Source organism: Garra rufa, chromosome 4 (assembly GCF_049309525.1).
Source record: "Garra rufa chromosome 4, GarRuf1.0, whole genome shotgun sequence".
In the NCBI taxonomy this organism is placed as follows: Eukaryota; Metazoa; Chordata; class Actinopteri; order Cypriniformes; family Cyprinidae; genus Garra; species Garra rufa.
The window spans coordinates 16215054-16232465 of record NC_133364.1 but is presented as its reverse complement, the minus strand read 5'-3'; the positions used below and the strand labels follow the sequence as shown (position 1 = coordinate 16232465).

General features: G+C 30.1%; 1 protein-coding gene across 1 annotated transcript; it reads right to left on the bottom strand.

Moving 5' to 3' along the window:
• Positions 1–5051: 5051 nt before the first annotated feature.
• On the bottom strand, positions 5052–10711 carry LOC141332798 (prolactin-like). Its single transcript, XM_073837757.1, has 4 exons — positions 10412–10711; positions 7699–7806; positions 7136–7315; positions 5052–5647 (listed from the first exon to the last, which is right to left on the bottom strand). Exons 1-4 carry the CDS (start codon positions 10709–10711, stop codon positions 5456–5458), a joined length of 780 nt encoding a protein of 259 aa, XP_073693858.1. The 3' UTR covers positions 5052–5455.
• Between the last annotated feature and the right edge of the window lie 6701 nt (positions 10712–17412).

Here is a 17412-nt window from a genome sequence, read left to right as displayed (position 1 = left end):
TACAAATAAGTCTTGATGTTTTAAGCATGCAATAGTATATGCGTAAGAGGACATCAGCCATACATTTTCAGGGAATTTGATTTGTCACTAGATGGGGCTGTGGGGCAAAGAAAAAATGTGTATTTTACCATTCTGCTAAGTGCATTAAAGATTAATATCAGACCTTAAAAAGCTCTAGTTTGATAGTTTAGGACCTTTTTAGGACCAGATTCTTTAGTCTGCCACAGAAGTACAGTAGATCATTGTTCTCTGTTGTTCTAGGTCGTGTTTTGATGGACATCTTCTAAAATCAGATATGATGGCTGATGTACAGCTGAGAACTGAGCTTTCTAGCATTGACAGTCAGATAGCCCACGGCAAAAAGACGAGTATGCAAGATCTGTTCTACCCTAAAAGGTCAGTAAAAAATGGTCATTAGCTCATATGACATCAGACATCAGATCTGCATGATTCAGTCCTTGTGGTGTACAGGAAATGTATAATCATGCTTTCTAAATATACTGTGACTGTTGCTTACTGTCTTCCCTGTGGCATGGCACATGTTGCACATTATTATGACATTCTTGATTGATTTTACTTTGTTTTCATTCCCGTCATCCTTGATTAGTGGTTTGTGTCCAGGGTTTGTGTCATACACACAGTAGCCACACAGTCAGGCAGTCTGGAGATGAATCATTTTATTTGACATGACATGAAGAATTCGGTTGCATATTAGTGCACATTACATAATAGCAAATATACAGTATAACCATATATTATGTCTGACATAATGCAGTCTATTGTAGTAATGATTAGAGTTTCTACACTGCAAGTCTAAAATTTGGACATAATGCACTGATGCTGAAAATTTAGCTTTGATATAATATTGTATAATATATTATACTATATAACAGCTTCATTACTATAAGAAGCTTTCTCTCCCTTAAAAAGAAACTTTGTTTCGCCTTTTGACCCACAGACCCCAGAGTCACAGACTTACAGAGACAGACGAGACCTGTCTGTCATCCAGACGAATGGATGAGCATTGCGCAATACACACGCACAGGCCTACCTCAGCACCAAACACACTTGCATACCCTCCAGATTTACAGTGTTCTGTTCTCAAATTTAAAACAATCTTACATCATTCACATACGTCAGCAATCTTGCCTCTTGCTTTTTCAACTCCATTTGAAATGACTTGTCAAATGTCGTTTTCTTTCCTGTGTGTGACATATTTTTCTGTTGAAATGTGGACAGGGAATATCGAAGAGCTTCTTTTTGATATTCAGTTGCATCACAGCCACAAACTATGATGTGCTACTTGCTTTTAAGTATTTTATATGACATACAGTGGTGTGAAAAAGTGTTAGCCCCCTTCCTGATTTTTTTTTTTTTTGTCACATTTTAATGTTTCAGATCATCAAATAAATTGAAATATTAATCAAAGATAACACAAGTAAACACAATATGCCGTTTTTAAATGAAGGGGGAAAAATCCAAACCCACATGGCCCTGTGTGAAAAAGTGTTAAAACATAACTGTGGTTTATCACACCTGAGTTTAGTTTCTTTAGCCACACCCAGGCCTGATTATTGCCACACCTGTTTGCAATCCAGAAATCACTTAAATAGGACCTGCCTGACAAAGTGAAGTAGACCAAAAGATCCTCAAAAGCTACACATCATGTTGAGATCAAAAGAAATTCAGGAACAAATGAGAAAGAAAGTAATTGAGATCTATCAGTCTGGAAAAGGTTATAAAGCCACTTCTAAAGCTTAGGGACTCCAGCGAACCACAGTGAGAGCCATTATCCACAAATGGCGAAAACATGGAACAGTGGTGAACCTTCCCAGGAGTGGCCAGCCGACCAAAATTACCCCAAGAGCGCAGCGACGACTCATCCAAGAGGTCACAAAAGACCCCACAACAACATCCAAAGAACTGCAGGCCTCTCTTGCCTCAGTTAAGGTCAGTGTTCATGACTCCACCATAAGAAAGAGACTGGGCAAAAATGACCTGCATGGCAGAGTTCCAAGACGAAAACCGCTGCTGAGCAAAAAGAACATAAAGGCTCGTCTCAGTTTTGCCAGAACACGTCTTGATGATCCCCAAGACTTTTGGGAAAATACTCTGTGGACTGACAAGACAAAAGTTGAACTTTTTGGAAGGTGTGTGTCCCATTACATCTGGCGTAAAAGTAACACAGCATTTCAGACAAAGAACATCATATCAACAATAAAATATGGTGGTTATAGTGTGATGGTCTGGGGCTGTTTTGCTGCTTCTGGACCTGGAAGACTTGCTGTGATAAATGGAACCATGAATTCTGCTGTCTACCAAAAAAATCCTGAAGGACAATGTCTGGACATCTGTTCGTGACCTCAAGCTGAAGCGAACTTGGGTTCTGCAGCAGGACAATGATCCAAAACACACCAGCAAATCCACCTCTGAATGGCTGAAGAAAAGCAAAAAAGACTTTGGAGTGGCCTAGTCAAAGTTCTGACCTGAATCCTATTGAGATGCTGTGACATGACCTTAAAAAGGCGATTCATGCTCGAAAACCCTCCAATGTGGCTGAATTACAACAATTCTGCCAAGATGAGTGGGCCAAAATTCCTGCACAGCGCTGTAACAGACTCATTTCAAGTTATCGCAAACGCTTGAATGCAGTTGTTGCTGCTAAGGGTGACCCAACCAGTTATTAAGTTTAGGGGGTAAACACTTTTTCACACAGGGCCATGTGGGTTTGGATTTTGTTTTCCTTTCATAATAAAAAAACTTGTGTTATCTTTAATAAAAAGGGGTCCAATAATGCTTTTTCACTTTTTGAATTTTAGCCAGTGTGTGGTGTTTTTTTTATCTTTGGGCATAAAAAACATCTACAAAGTTACAAATCTCAAAGTCCACCCTGAAGGGAGATATTTAGTGTTTTAAAAATCCCTTTTCAATTAGATTTATTCATCATACACTCTAGTCTAGATAGCCTTACTAGCCTTATGCTGGAGCTGAATTTAGGCATGTAAATACTGAAATAAATTAGCACAATAATGATAATATCATGTATCGCGATCTCGCAGGCTGACGATAACACCAACACTACTGTAGTGTACTATTTACTCACCCTCCATGCATCCTATATGACTTTCTTCTTTCAGACGAATGCAATCAGAGTTATATAAAAAAAATAATCCTGGCACTCCCAAGCTTTAGAACGGCATAGACAATTGTTTCTCTCCATCAGTGCAAAACAAGTCGATCCATAATAAAAAGTGCCTCACATGGCTTCGGAGGTCATTAAAAGCCTCCTTTAGCAATCCGATGTGTTTTTATAAGAAAAATATCCAAGTTTAAAACGTAAGAATCACTTTAATCTAGTGGCAGTACTGAAACGCCGTCTAAGCTGTTCGCCAATTGCAATGCAGTGGGACTGCTAACCAATCACAACAGAATTTTGTTTTTTGGAAAGCAGACCTTCATCAAACCCAGGACTAATTGAGCCATTTGTGCCAGTCTGGGGAGAAAGCTATTGTTTTAATGTAAATTATTGTAATTAATGCGTTTTTCAAACCACCAAGCATGAGAGTACACCCCCAAAACAAAATCAAGACTTTGTAAAAGAGCATAATAGGTCCTCTTTAAAAGTAAAATAGTGTGTTTTACAAATGATGCAGTTTTTTAAGACAGAATTATTCTGCTTTTTCCTCCTTGAACATGATAGCGCACCTGATTCTGTGTACATGGTTTGGTAAAATGGTAAAGTTCAGACGGCAGCATTGGCCCCAGGCTGAGACTGAACTCTAGCGTAATTGAAGGCCTTTCTGTCCTACTGTATGAAGATTAACTTGTCATTACATGCAGAGGGCAAGATAGAGACACACACAACTCCCGCCCAGATTTAGTTTCATTAAATAATTATTCATCCCCAAAAGCACGTGCAGTTTTGTCCAGCCCAAATTAGTCATGAGAGAAAGGTTTGCTCAGCACATTATTTATTTTAGTTTAATAATAAAATAAATAAAATTAAAAATAATATAATTTAAATAATTAAATATTTATGTAAATTTTATATACTGCTGTTCAAAATTTTGGGATCAGTAAGATTTTTCATGTTTTCTGCTCATCAAGGCTGTATTTATTTGATTAAAAATACAGAAAAAAAATGTAATATTGTAAAATATTATTGCAATTTAAAATAGTGGTTTTCTTTTTTAATATACTTTAAAATAGAATTTATTCCTGTGATGCAAAGCTAGATTTTCAGTATCATTAATCCAGTCTTCAGTGTCACATGATCCTTCAGATATTATTCTAATATGCTGATTTATTAATGTTTATCAATGTAAAAAAAATGTGCTGTTTAGTATTTTTTGGGGAAATAGATTTTTTTTTTTTGATGAATAAAATGTTAAAAAGAAAATAATTAATTTTAAAATCAATCTCTTTTGTAAAAATGCACACTACCGTTCAAAGTTTGTTGTCAGTAAATGTTTTCTTTCTTTCTTTGAAAGAAATTAATACTTTTATTCAGCAAGGATGTGTTAAATTGATAAAAAAAAAAATTGATAGTAAACACTCTATTTTGAATAAATCCTTTTCTTTTCAACTTTTTATTCATAAAAAAAAATCCTGATAAAAAATATTAACACATTGATAATAAATCAGCATATTACAATGACTTCTGAAGAATCATGTGACACTGATGACTAAAGGAATGATGCTGAAAATTCAGCATTGCATCACAGAAATAAATTTTATTTTAAAGTATTGTAAAATAAACAACCAATATTTTAAATCACAAAAATATTACACAAAATTACTGTTTTTTGTTCTGTATTTTTAATTAAATAAACACAGCCTTGATGAGCAGAAAACTCTTCTTTAAAAAAAAATACATTACAAATCTTACTAATCTCAAACTTTTGAATGGCAGTGTATATATATATATATATATATATATATATATATATATATATATATATATATATATAATCCTTTTGAAGCTCTAGTGCTGTGTGGTGGAAAATTGCAATTCAAATTCTTTAATAAATACAGTAAGCATTGCATCTGTGCTGAAGAATCTACAGTTTTATTGTCATTTTGTGTTGTCAGCTCAGTTCATTCAGCGAAAATGTGCTTTGCCACTGATCCAGTTTCAAAACAGAGAATGAAAATATGATTAAGAGGAGTTTAACTTATGTGGAATTATAAATAGCACTTAGTACATAGAAAAAATTGACTTTAAAGGTCATTTTAAAGGCGAAACAGTTCTATGTACGCTTTGATAATTACAGCAATGAATTGGTTTGGAGTACTAGAGTATGAAGCGATGCAAAAAGTCAGATTTATTTACTGGGATGTGGTGAAGTCTTAACTGATGGCGCAGAATCAAACATGCTTGGTAAGTGTGGACCAGCATGTGTCCATTGTGCTGTCCATCAGTGCAGGTGAAAGGCCCATGTTTTTTTTTTTTCTCCTAACAGTCATGTTCAGGCACAATTCTGCACTTCAAGATCTTTAGATAGTTCTGGACTTTGTTAGAATCGCGGCGAAAGCAGTAGAGGAGCTCGTAGTCGCTCATGGCCTCTCCGCTGTCAGATATAGGAAGCATGGCTTCTGCCGCAGACAGACCTGTCACAGAGTTGCCGAGCATTCCCAGTACTCGCATCTGAAAGAGGATGAGACAGAAACAATCAATGAATCACAGCCTTTCAGGCGTTTTCCACAAATAGGGTACAGAAAGTTCACAAACTGTTCATTGTCAACCACAGCAGGTCTAACTGAGTGTTTTATTTGACTTTTGCAACCCTGTTTGGAACAGGCTTGTGCCAATGTTTGATTAATTTGGATGTTTGATTAATTTCTCATAATCTGAGGCCAAATGTTGGTTTTGTTATTGATTAATCTATACATTTCCTATAAATTAAACAAAAAAATAATTACATTATTGTTCTCTTGCCATAACTTGAGTAAAGTTGAATGGTTAAGCTTGGCAAATGCAACAAACACTAATTTATGTTGCAATTTGGCAGAATTATTTATTTTTTTCTTCTCCATGTAGCACTTGTTTTTTTAATTAGAAATGTTTATATATATTTATTTTTTTCTTTATGTCTTTTTTTTTATTGAAATGTCTTTTTTTTTAATTGAAATGTTAATGTGGTTTTTACTATAATTAAATATTTGCAATATTTGAGATGTTGCAATTTGGCAAAATTATTATTTTTTTCTTCTCCATTTCACTTTTTTGTTTGCAATTGGACATTTTTAGTAATTGAAATTACATAAAAATAAAAAGCAACATATATTATTATTATTATATAAAAAATAATATAATTTATTTCTTTTTAAATCGAAATGTTAATGTGATTTTTACTATAATGGGTTTGAAATATTTTTACTATAATGGAGTTGCAATTGGGCAAAATTAAAACAAAATTATAACAATTTTTCTTTTTCATGTCACTTTTTTAGTAATTGAGTTACATATATATTATTGAATATGATTATTAATTAATATAAATATTATTATCTATTAATATTAATTCATTCATTATTTTTCTCTTCTACATGTCACTTTTTGGTAATTAAATTTTTTAGTAATTAAAATTTCAATTTAAAAAAATATGACTTTTACTATAATGGATGAAACATTTTTAAATGTCGCAATTGTATTTATTTATTTGTTTTCGTTTTGTAATAAGAATTTGTTTATAATTAAATAACAAAAAATTAAATTAAAAAAATTGATCATACTTATTATATGAAACTTTATGTACTTTAAACCTAATAATTATCCAACAGAGATACTAAATTAATGAAAATGTATTTAACATGTTTTAACTATAATAGAAGAAATGTTAATAATAAAACTATAATTTATATATAATTACTAAAATTCAGGTGTGACAAGCCAAAATTATTATTCCGATTCAGAGATAAAATGTGTTTAGAACCAGTTACTTTTTACTAATATTTATAATGTAATGCTCAATGATACTTGATCCAACATATCTAATATTGTTGTCTTGTTGTTTTTCACAAAAGGAACAGCAAAGTTCTTGTGAAAAGTGTCTGCAGCAACTTATGACTACTTATAAATACAATCACACAGTAGTATCACACTTTTCTTATTGCCTGCTTTGACGTGACTCACCTTCTCAGCGACTTTCTCCACCCCTTTCCTCAGCTCATGGGCCATGTCGCCCATCTCCAGGGCTTTGTTACTGCTGAAGCTGTTGAAGTCCTGCTGGTGAGCCATGCTTTGGTGCAGCTGGAACAGAGGGTCCCTCCAGGCCATCAGCAGCTTAAGAATCACCTCCGTTAACTCTTCACGCTGGCACACAAGAGTTTCAAGAGTTAAAAGCCACAGGTATGACAAGAACAGTACTTGAAGTCTCATTTCTGAAGGTGTTGATTTGTCTGAAACTATATATAATAGACTAATGAGGCTTGAGAGTTTGAGGAGATGGTTGCTGGGTTACTTAATTTAGCAGGTGTGACTTTAAGTGCATTAATTGATGGGACAGTCCTCTCGGGACGGGCTGCGGTTAAGTGCTTTGCTCAAGGGCACAGAGGTGATAATACAGCAGTGGGATCAGAGAATACAGTCCATTAATGACAAGCAGTGGCAGCAGAATCACAGATGCTCCATGTGATAAATGCACCCTAAAGCTGAACTTGGGGATGTTTTTTGGCTGACGGGGATGTTATACTCACAGCTAGTTTCTGTGCATTCTCTTTGCCGTTTGGGGTCAAAATGTTGGAGGTGTGACACTTGCGGTAGATCTTTCCAATATGGTTTTTGCTGGGCAGGAAATACTGTTCCTTTAGACAAAAGGAAGAAAAAGAGAGAAGATAAACCTAAAAAAATGAAGCCACATTCAGTTATTTAGTTTATTTTAGTCAACTTTTAAATTGTATATAATTAATAATATAGGTTTTATATTCGAATAATTTAACTTTTAGTTAAACGCTGTTATGCAGTTAATTATACCATAAACATTAATGTTTAAAAATCTGATGCACTTTCAAAATATCAAAAATGTCTATAATTATTTAGATTCATACATTATATTAGCAAAAGTTGTTAATTTCGAGTTTATGCATTTTAAATATATAAAAAAGACTAATATTATTTTAATTTATACTAGATATTAACAAAAATAGTACATTTTGCTGTTATGTATTTTGTTTTGCACTGTAACATATCTAAAAATGATCTGATACACTTTTAAAATATTTTTTTAAATGTCTCTTATTATTTCAATTCATACTTTATATTACCAAAAGTAGTTCATTTTGAGTTTATGCATTTTTTTATGCATTTTAAATTTCTAAAAGACTAATATTATTTTAATTCATACTAAATGTTATAAAAAATAGTACATTTTGTTGTTAGACATTTTATTATGCGCTATAAAATAAAAAGTGATCTGGTGCACTTTCAAAATATTTTAAAAATGTCTATTATTATTTATATTTATATAAGTTAATTTTGCTGTGAAATGCGTTTTTATTATGCTTTTTTAATTAACTTTAATTAATTAACAAAAAGAGTTAATTTTGCTGTTGTGCTGTTGTGATTTTTATTATGCATTTTTAAATATCTAAAATGTTGATTATTATCATTAATATTAACAAAAAGAGTTAATTTTGCTGTTATGCTTTTATGCACTTTTATTATGCATTTTTTAAATATCTAAAAGTCTATTATTTTAATTTATATTAACGAAAAGAGTCAATTTTACTCTTATGCTTTTATTTTTTATGCATTTTTAAATATCTAAAAAGTCTATTTTATTTATTATTAACAAAAAGAGAAAATTAAAGAAAATTCTTATGCTTTTATGCATTTTATTATACATTTTTGCCCATCTAAAAAGTCTATTTTTTATTAAAATGACCAAAAAGAGTTAATTTTGCTGTTATGCTTTTATGCACTTTTATTATGCATTTTTAAACATCTAAAAAGTCTATTTTTAATTAATATTACCAAAAACAGTAAATTTTGCTGTGATGTTTTAATGCATTTTATCGTGCATTTTTAAATATATAAAAAGACTATTTTTAATTAATATTACTAAAAAGAGTTCATTTTGCTGTTATGCTTTTATGCACTTTCATTATGTATTTATTAATATCTAAAAAGTCTATTATTTGAACTAATATTAACAAAAATTGTAGATTTAGCTGTTTTATGCACTTTCATTATGCATTTTTAAATATCTAAAAGTCTATTATTTTAATTAATATAATCAAAAAGAGTTAATTTGGCTTTTATGCTTTTTATTATATATTTTTAAATATCTAAAAAGTTGATTATATTAATTAATATTAACAAAAGAGTAAATTTTGCTCTTATGCTTTATTGCATTTTATTATGCATTTTTAAATATCTAAAAAGTTTTTTAAATTAATATTAACAAAAAATAGTTAATTTAGCTGTTATACTTTTATGCATTTTATTATGCATTTTTAAATATCTAAAAAGTTTTTTTAATTAATATTAACAAAAAATAGTTAATTTAGCTGTTACACTTTTATGCATTTTATTATGCATTTTTAAATATCTAAAAAAATCTATTTTTATTTAATATTAACCAAAAGAGTTAATTTTGCTGTTATGCTTTTATGCACTTTTATTATACATTTTTCAATATCTTAAAAAGTCTATTATTTAAATTAATATTAACAAAATAGTTAATTTGGCTGTTATGCTTTTATGCTTTTTTTATTATGCATTATAAAATATCTAAAAAGTCTACTATTTTATTTAGTGTTAACAAAAAGAGTTCATTTCGCTGCATTTTTATTGTGCATTTTTAAAAATCTAAAAACTCTGTTATTTTAAATAATATTAATAAAAACAGTTCTTTTGCTTTTATGCGTTTTTATTATGAATTTTAAAATATTTAAAATATGTATTATTTATTTAATATTAACAAAAAGTTAGTTTTGCTATTATGCTTTTAATGCATTTTTAAGTAGCTAAAAAGTCTATTATTTTATTAAGTATTAACTAAAAGAGTTTATTTTGCTGTTATGCTTTCATGCATATTTATTATGCATTTTTAATTATCCAAATAGTCTATTTTTTAAATTAATATTATATAATCTGAATAAATATCTAAAATTCATGCATAATATTTGCAAGAGATTGCAAATTGCAACTGATGCATTTATTTGAATGTGTATGTAGTGAGTTGGTTATTTTTCCCTTTTGAGATAAGTCGATTATTTACTTTAGATAATAACTTCATGCATATATACATGATCATTTTGCTAAAACGGCATTCTTGCATTACAAAATTTGGATATAATACTGTAGCATCTGCACAACATTTAACAACCTCCTTACTTTACAAAGACAGTTGCATTAGAGCAATTAGAAGAAGAAGCAGAAGTAGAAGAAGAGACAGATGTGACTCACAAACTCTGAGTGCAGATCGTTGGAGAGGCTGTGCATTCTGGCAGAGTGCTGAATGACCCTGTCGAAGAGATCTGCCAGGGACGGGACGTGGCATCCCGATGGCCCATGTGTGCAGATGGGTGTGGAGCCGGCCCGGCCGTGAGGATCCAGGCACAGAAGTGCCACAAGCAGCACAGCCACTGGCGGCAGAGACGAACCCAAAGAAAGAGACAGAAAGAGAGAGAAATAGAGACAGAGAGTAGAGGAGCAGAGGGTTAGAGAAAATCGAAAAGTTCCTCCGAGAAATACAGGAGAGTACATCCACAGATGTAGAACGAGATTTGATTTCTAACATGCCAGCCGTTCTCCTTGAATCAGAGCCTGTGTCAGTTCATAGAAATACCTTGCTTCAGGCTCCTGGACATTCTGAGAGGAGAGGAGAGGTTGTGGAAAAGCAAGGGGTCGGACTGCTATTTAAGGTGCCCAGAGTTGAGGTGCTGAGGGACGACTCTGCCCATTAAAGAGAAGAGAAGAGCGAAGGGGGCGGGCATGAAAAGTGTGCGTGCGTGATGATGGCGTGATTGTCAGAGTCCATTGTGTCCGTTCCTTCAATCAGATGGTGACTAATGCCTCTTCCCCCTCCACCCCAGTCCCTGCAGGCTGCCCGCTTCGATTTTGTGTTCTTACCTTTTAACCCCCTCTCTCATCTGTCCTGTCATCTGCTCCATCAGAGTAACCTGGGTGACTGGCGCTCTTGCCTTCTGACATCCAGCCTGAACCTAAACGCCAGTGAGTCGTGCACTTTAAATAGTCATCGTAAGGTAGATTTAGTTGACGGAAATGGACTGAGTTGCTTTTAGAGTTTTTAATTAATTCAGCACTGTCAGCCTTCGGTGATGCATTGGGATACTTCCAAAAACTGGAAAATGTCATACGTAAAAATAAATATATGGTCAATAAAATCGTTTTTTGTTTTTGCATTGTAAGTAATTAGAAAGAAAATACATTTAGATATTTACAATACAATTAAAAGCGGTTAGGAAAAAATTTAAATGTAAAAAAATAAATAAATGTAGAGTTAATAAAGTAGAAGCATATTTCTTGCATTGTAACATTGCATATATTATATTATATTATTGTCTTATGAATTTGTGCATATTTTGCATTTTACCATTAAGTGATTAGCGAAAAAAAAATTACATTACATTACATTAAATTACATTATATATTATATTATATTATATTATATTATATTATATTATATTATATTATATTATATTATATTATATTATTAATACACAAAATTATTTTATTTTATTTTATTTTATTTTATTATGTATTTTGCATACACATAACCATTAAATGTAGTTGGTGAGGGGTTATATAAGGAAATGGAATTATATATTTTATGCATTAATATTTATACACGTTTCATATTATTTTTATTTTATTTTAATTTATTATGATGTTTTATATTATATTATATTATTTTATATTATATTATATTATATTATGTTATATTATATTATATTATTAGACTTCAATGATTAGATTAGATTTTTTCCATATTTTGTATTATACCATTAAAGTGGTTAGGGGGAAAAATAAGTAATTTATTCATTTATATTAATACACATGCTATTATTTTATTTTATTTATTTTATTATGACTTTTTGCTTATTTTATTATATTATTAAATGAAGTTGGTGGGGGGAAATAATGTAATTTATTAATTAAAAATTATACCTTTTAATTTATTTTTATTTTATTATGAATTTATTATATTATATTATATTATATTATATTATATTATATTATATTATATTATATTATATTATATTATATTATATTATATTATATTTTTCACTGTTACATTAAGTTGTTAGGGGGAAAATAATAATTAATGAAAAAAATAATTAATGCATTTATATTTCTAAACATTATATTATTATATTATAATATAATATAATATTATATTATATTATAAATGTTTGCATGTTTTATTACTGTTCAATTAAGTTGTTAGGGGGGGAATTTAATAATTTATGCATTTATATGTATATACATATTAAATCATATTGGAGAGGAGTCTATTAATATTTTGGAATATAGTATAATTTAGAATAAAATAACTATTTATGAACATTGTTAACTATGTATATTCTGACAACAAAATAAATAATGTTTGTGAGGTATGAAATAAGAAGCTAGTGAAAAAAAAAAAAAAAAAAAAAAAATATATATATATATATATATATATATATATATATATATATATATATATATATATTTTTTTTTTATTTTTTATTTTTTTATTTTTTATTTATTTATTTTTTTGTGAGAGCCACAATGTGCGCTGTTTCTGTTTTTTACGGCCTAGTGCACTTGGGGTGAACACAATGATCTGCCAAAAGCCTGCAACTGTTGGAATTTGATGTTTGATGAAACAAATGTGATCTTTTTTGTTTCCTTTATCCCTTTGCGTTTGAATTCAGCATGTCTTGTTTCATGTGCTCGATAAGAGACACTTGACCCTAGACATTTGTGTTAGTGTGTTTGGATGTTCAGTACAACTGTGACGACTATGGCTATGACAAGTCGACGTAAAACTGGATGGAACTATGACGTCAGACAGCTGGATATGGCTCAGACAAAGACAGGAGGACTATTATTAGATTCAAAGTCTTACAAACTGTCATAAAACAGTGTGTGGTTCTGTCAAATGTTCAGGGATGAAAATAGTATGTGGACAGAATGCCACTTTACATGACGATACGCGTGAAACAAGCTGACAGAAGCCATAGGGATCAGGTGACTAGCTAAAAATAGTACTCACACTTCCAATCAAAAGTTTAGGATTGGTAAAAATGTTTAATGTTTTTAAAAGAAGTCTTTCATTTGATACAAAATACAGTAAAATATTATCTATTAATATATGTTAAAACGTAATTTATTCCTGTAAAGTTATGCAAAGTTGAATTTTCAGCATTGTTACTTTAGTCTTCCGTGTCACATGATCCTTTAGAAATCATTCTAATATACTGATTTCTTATTATTATCAGTGTTGACAACAGTTCAGTGCTGTTCAATAACATTATGACAGAAATAAGCTCTGCCATCATTAATGTGTTTAATTAATTAAGTCACAAAACATGATTTGCTTTTTTACGTTGAAAATTCCTACCCAGTCTTTTTATGCATACAGTTGTTGGGTTTGGTGTGATATAGCAGTCAAAGTAGTGTATATTTCAGTTTTTTTGTCTCCACTTGATGTTAAGCAGAAGTAATGAGACAGTCTGTGTTCATACACAGCACAATGTGGCAGTCAAATCAGACCCAAACACCCTGCAGGGCTCCACGCGGTCTATTCAAGTTATGCAACATTTGTTTAATGCAAGACAACATTCCACATATTATCTGTCTACTTTTCTCTCAGTCTCTTTTCATCATTAGTTAACGATCCTGTAATTTTAAAATTGTATTATCTAAAAGCATTGAAAGTTGTTGATTTTTTAAAACCCCTATAACATAAATTGAAGAGAAAAGAACACATTTAGTGAGGTATTTGGCAAATTGTGTTGATACAGACATGTCCCTTTTAGCATTACTTGCGAATTCAGTTTAGCGTTATTTTATTTTATTTATTTATTTATTTATTTTTTAAATGACCCTACATAGGATAAATGGTTTGGAGGTTAAATGGTAAAGCAAATAGGAAAGCAAAAGAAAGAGTTCGACAAATTAACCAGACAAGTCCCTTTTAGCATTACTTATTATTAGCATTAGGATTTATTTATTTATTTATTTATTTATTTATTTATTTATTTATTTATTTATTTATTTATTTATTATTTATTATTATTATTATTATTTATTTATTTATTTTTCATGAACCTACAAATTGTCTGGAGGTTGAATGGATGTTATTTAACAAATAGGAAAGCAAAAGAAAGAGTTTGGCAAATTAACCAGACAAGTCCCATTTAGCATTACTTGAGTATTATTTATTTTATTTTATTTTATTTTATTTTATTTTATTTTATTTTATTTTATTTTATTTTATTTTATTTTATTTTATTTTATTTTATTTTATTTTATTTTATTTTATTTATTTTATTTTATTTTATTTTATTTTATTTTATTTAGTTTAGTTTAGTTTTGTTTTGTTTTGTTTTGTTTTGTTTTATTTTGTTTTATTTTATTTATTTTATTTTATGACCCATAGACCAATTCAATGTTTGCAAACAGTGAAGACATTTTTTTGACGGTTTTCAGGTGGCAGTCTATGGAGCCATGGAATGACTTTATTCTCTTATTAAATCTGATAAGAAAAACTCATCATTCTCTCTTTCCCCTCCACTCTTTCTCCCCCTGAGAGTTGACAAACTCACTGTTGTTGAGTTAAATCGAGTTATAAAATCCTAACTAAGAGATATAAACTTGGATTTGTGAGAAAAAAGTCAGAATTGTGAGATAAAATAAATTTAAATAAAATAATATAAAGTTGATTTTTATTCATTTCATTTAATTTCATTTAATTTCATTTAATTTCATTTTATTGTGACCCTACACAACCCTAACAGTACATCAGAAGAAAAGGTTTGGCACATTGACTGGACGAGTCCCTTTTAGCATTATTTTATTTTCAAAAGGGAAATCAAATGCTACCAAATAGTGCTTGTTGGATAAGTTCTGATATTATGACAAACTAAACATAAAACTTTCCTAAATTACCCAAAAGCCATTAGTAAAGAATAAATGGGTTGGAAACATTTTTCAGATTTTTCTGTTTTAATGGGATGCAGAAAGCTATGAGGGTCCAGCACCATGGACAGCAACTGCTTGGTATATGTCTATGTCTATTTCTATGTTCTTTTTTTTTTATTTTTTTTTATTTTATTTTTTTTTTGTAAACTTCTTTGAGATAGGACATGAGGACCCTTCTGTTAAAAACGTGAATATCATTGCTTGATGTCCATTTGAAGTGAATGTAAATACATTGATGTCAATGACCTAAAGATAATGATTATGAACCGTTTAAGACAAACTTTCATACTCTGCAAAAGTCTAAATGGGAACTTCAAACACAAAGAAAGTACTTTAAAAAAGGTATGAATCATACATTGAGTGGCTAAATGCCAGAGCAACATTTCCACCCATTAACATGCAAAAAGATGGACAAATGCACTCTCAAGTATACTGTTGACTCTCAGTATAGTCCATACATGTACATAAATAGCATCAATGCGTTCTAAAGCCTTTTAAACATGAGAACATTGAAAAACTACTTGGAAAGTTTTCTTGGAATTATCCAGCTAATTACACAATGTTGTTTCCTGAACTCTCAAGGCCAAGTTCAAGTTCGGCCTGCAATAACTGCTTAAAGACATCAAATGCATTCACATTTATAGTAGATCAACATCCTCGACGCTATATGTGAATATGTGCGTCATAGGTAGTCACTGTAGTTTCCAAAAATCATATATCTATCCAAAAAAACAGCAATGAGCAACAATGAATCATGTTTAATATTACAATGAATTGAAAGTGATAAGTGAAAAAGTAAAAGTCATGACGTATTGTCAAGTATGGTGACCCATACTCGAAATTGGTGCTCTGCCCGACCCTCTCACTATTAGGCCATGGGGGACCCATTAGGGTCCACATGTCCTTTCTGAAAGAAGTTTACAAAAAAAAAAAATATATATATATATATATATATATATATATATATATATATATAAAATAATTACAATAATAAATGGACATAGACATAGAGAGGTAGTTGCTGTCCATGGTGCTGGACCCTCTTATCTTTCTGAGTCCCATTAGAACAGAAAAATGTTCCTTAATTAACCCATTTATTCTTTACTAATGACTTTTGGGAGTTTAGGAAAGTTTTGTATGAAATCATGGTGTAATTGTGTCCTTTTAAAACCTTTAAAGGAGTAGTTTACCCAAAAATAAATACCCCCTCATGTCGTTTCAAACCTTTAAGAACTTACCTTCATCTTCATAATACAAATTAAGATATTTTAGAATAATTCCAAGAGCTTTCTGACCCTGCATAGACAGCTACGCAAATGAAATGTTCAAGGTCAAGAAAGGTAGTAAGGACATTGTTAAAATAGTCTTTTTGTGTGCAAAGAAAACAAAAATAACAACCTTATTCAACAATTTAATTTCTTCCATGTCAGTCACTCTTGGATTTTAACTAAATATCTTAATTTGTGTTCTGAAGATGAACAAAGGTCTTATGGGTTTGGAACAACATGAGGGTGAGTAATCATTAACAGAATTTTAATTTTTGTGTGTACTGTCCCTTTAAGTAAAAGTGAATGAGCAGAGCAGATGTGGATTTGAGACTACAGTGTGTTGATAAAATATGAAAAATAATTAAATGGACCTAAATACCATACACTGTTTAATTAAAAAAAAAAAAAAAAAATCACATTCAATTCTGTGTTTGTATGTGATATTTACTATCAATCTCTATTTTATTTCATCATTTTTTTTCATTAAGCTCTTGATAATTGTAATAATTTACTCATATTTAATACTGTAGAGTGTAAAAATTATCATATTTTTAACAGTAAAAACTGTAAAACTGCTATTTAAAAAAACATTTTAATTGGTTAAGAGTATAACTAATAACTAATAAAACAAATAAATCAAATGGGACATTTAGTGTAATTTTATTCTTTTATATATTTGTATTTGAAATATTGTTAAAATTATAGTCTTTGAAAGTGGCCTCAAGAATTCATTGATATCTATCACGGTTATTTATTTATTTATCTATCATTTGAATAACTGTTTATACTTATTTTATTATTTTATTTAGTTGTTATGTACTTTAGGGTTTGATGCCATCTAATTATTATTTGTTTTTGTTTTGTGTTTATTAATTGATTGATTGATTTAGTTAGTGTGTATGGCATGGTCAGAGCTGCCTGTGTTACCATTATTAAAAAAAAAATTAATGTTTTTTTTATTTTAAAATATTTTTTCTTTTTTTACAT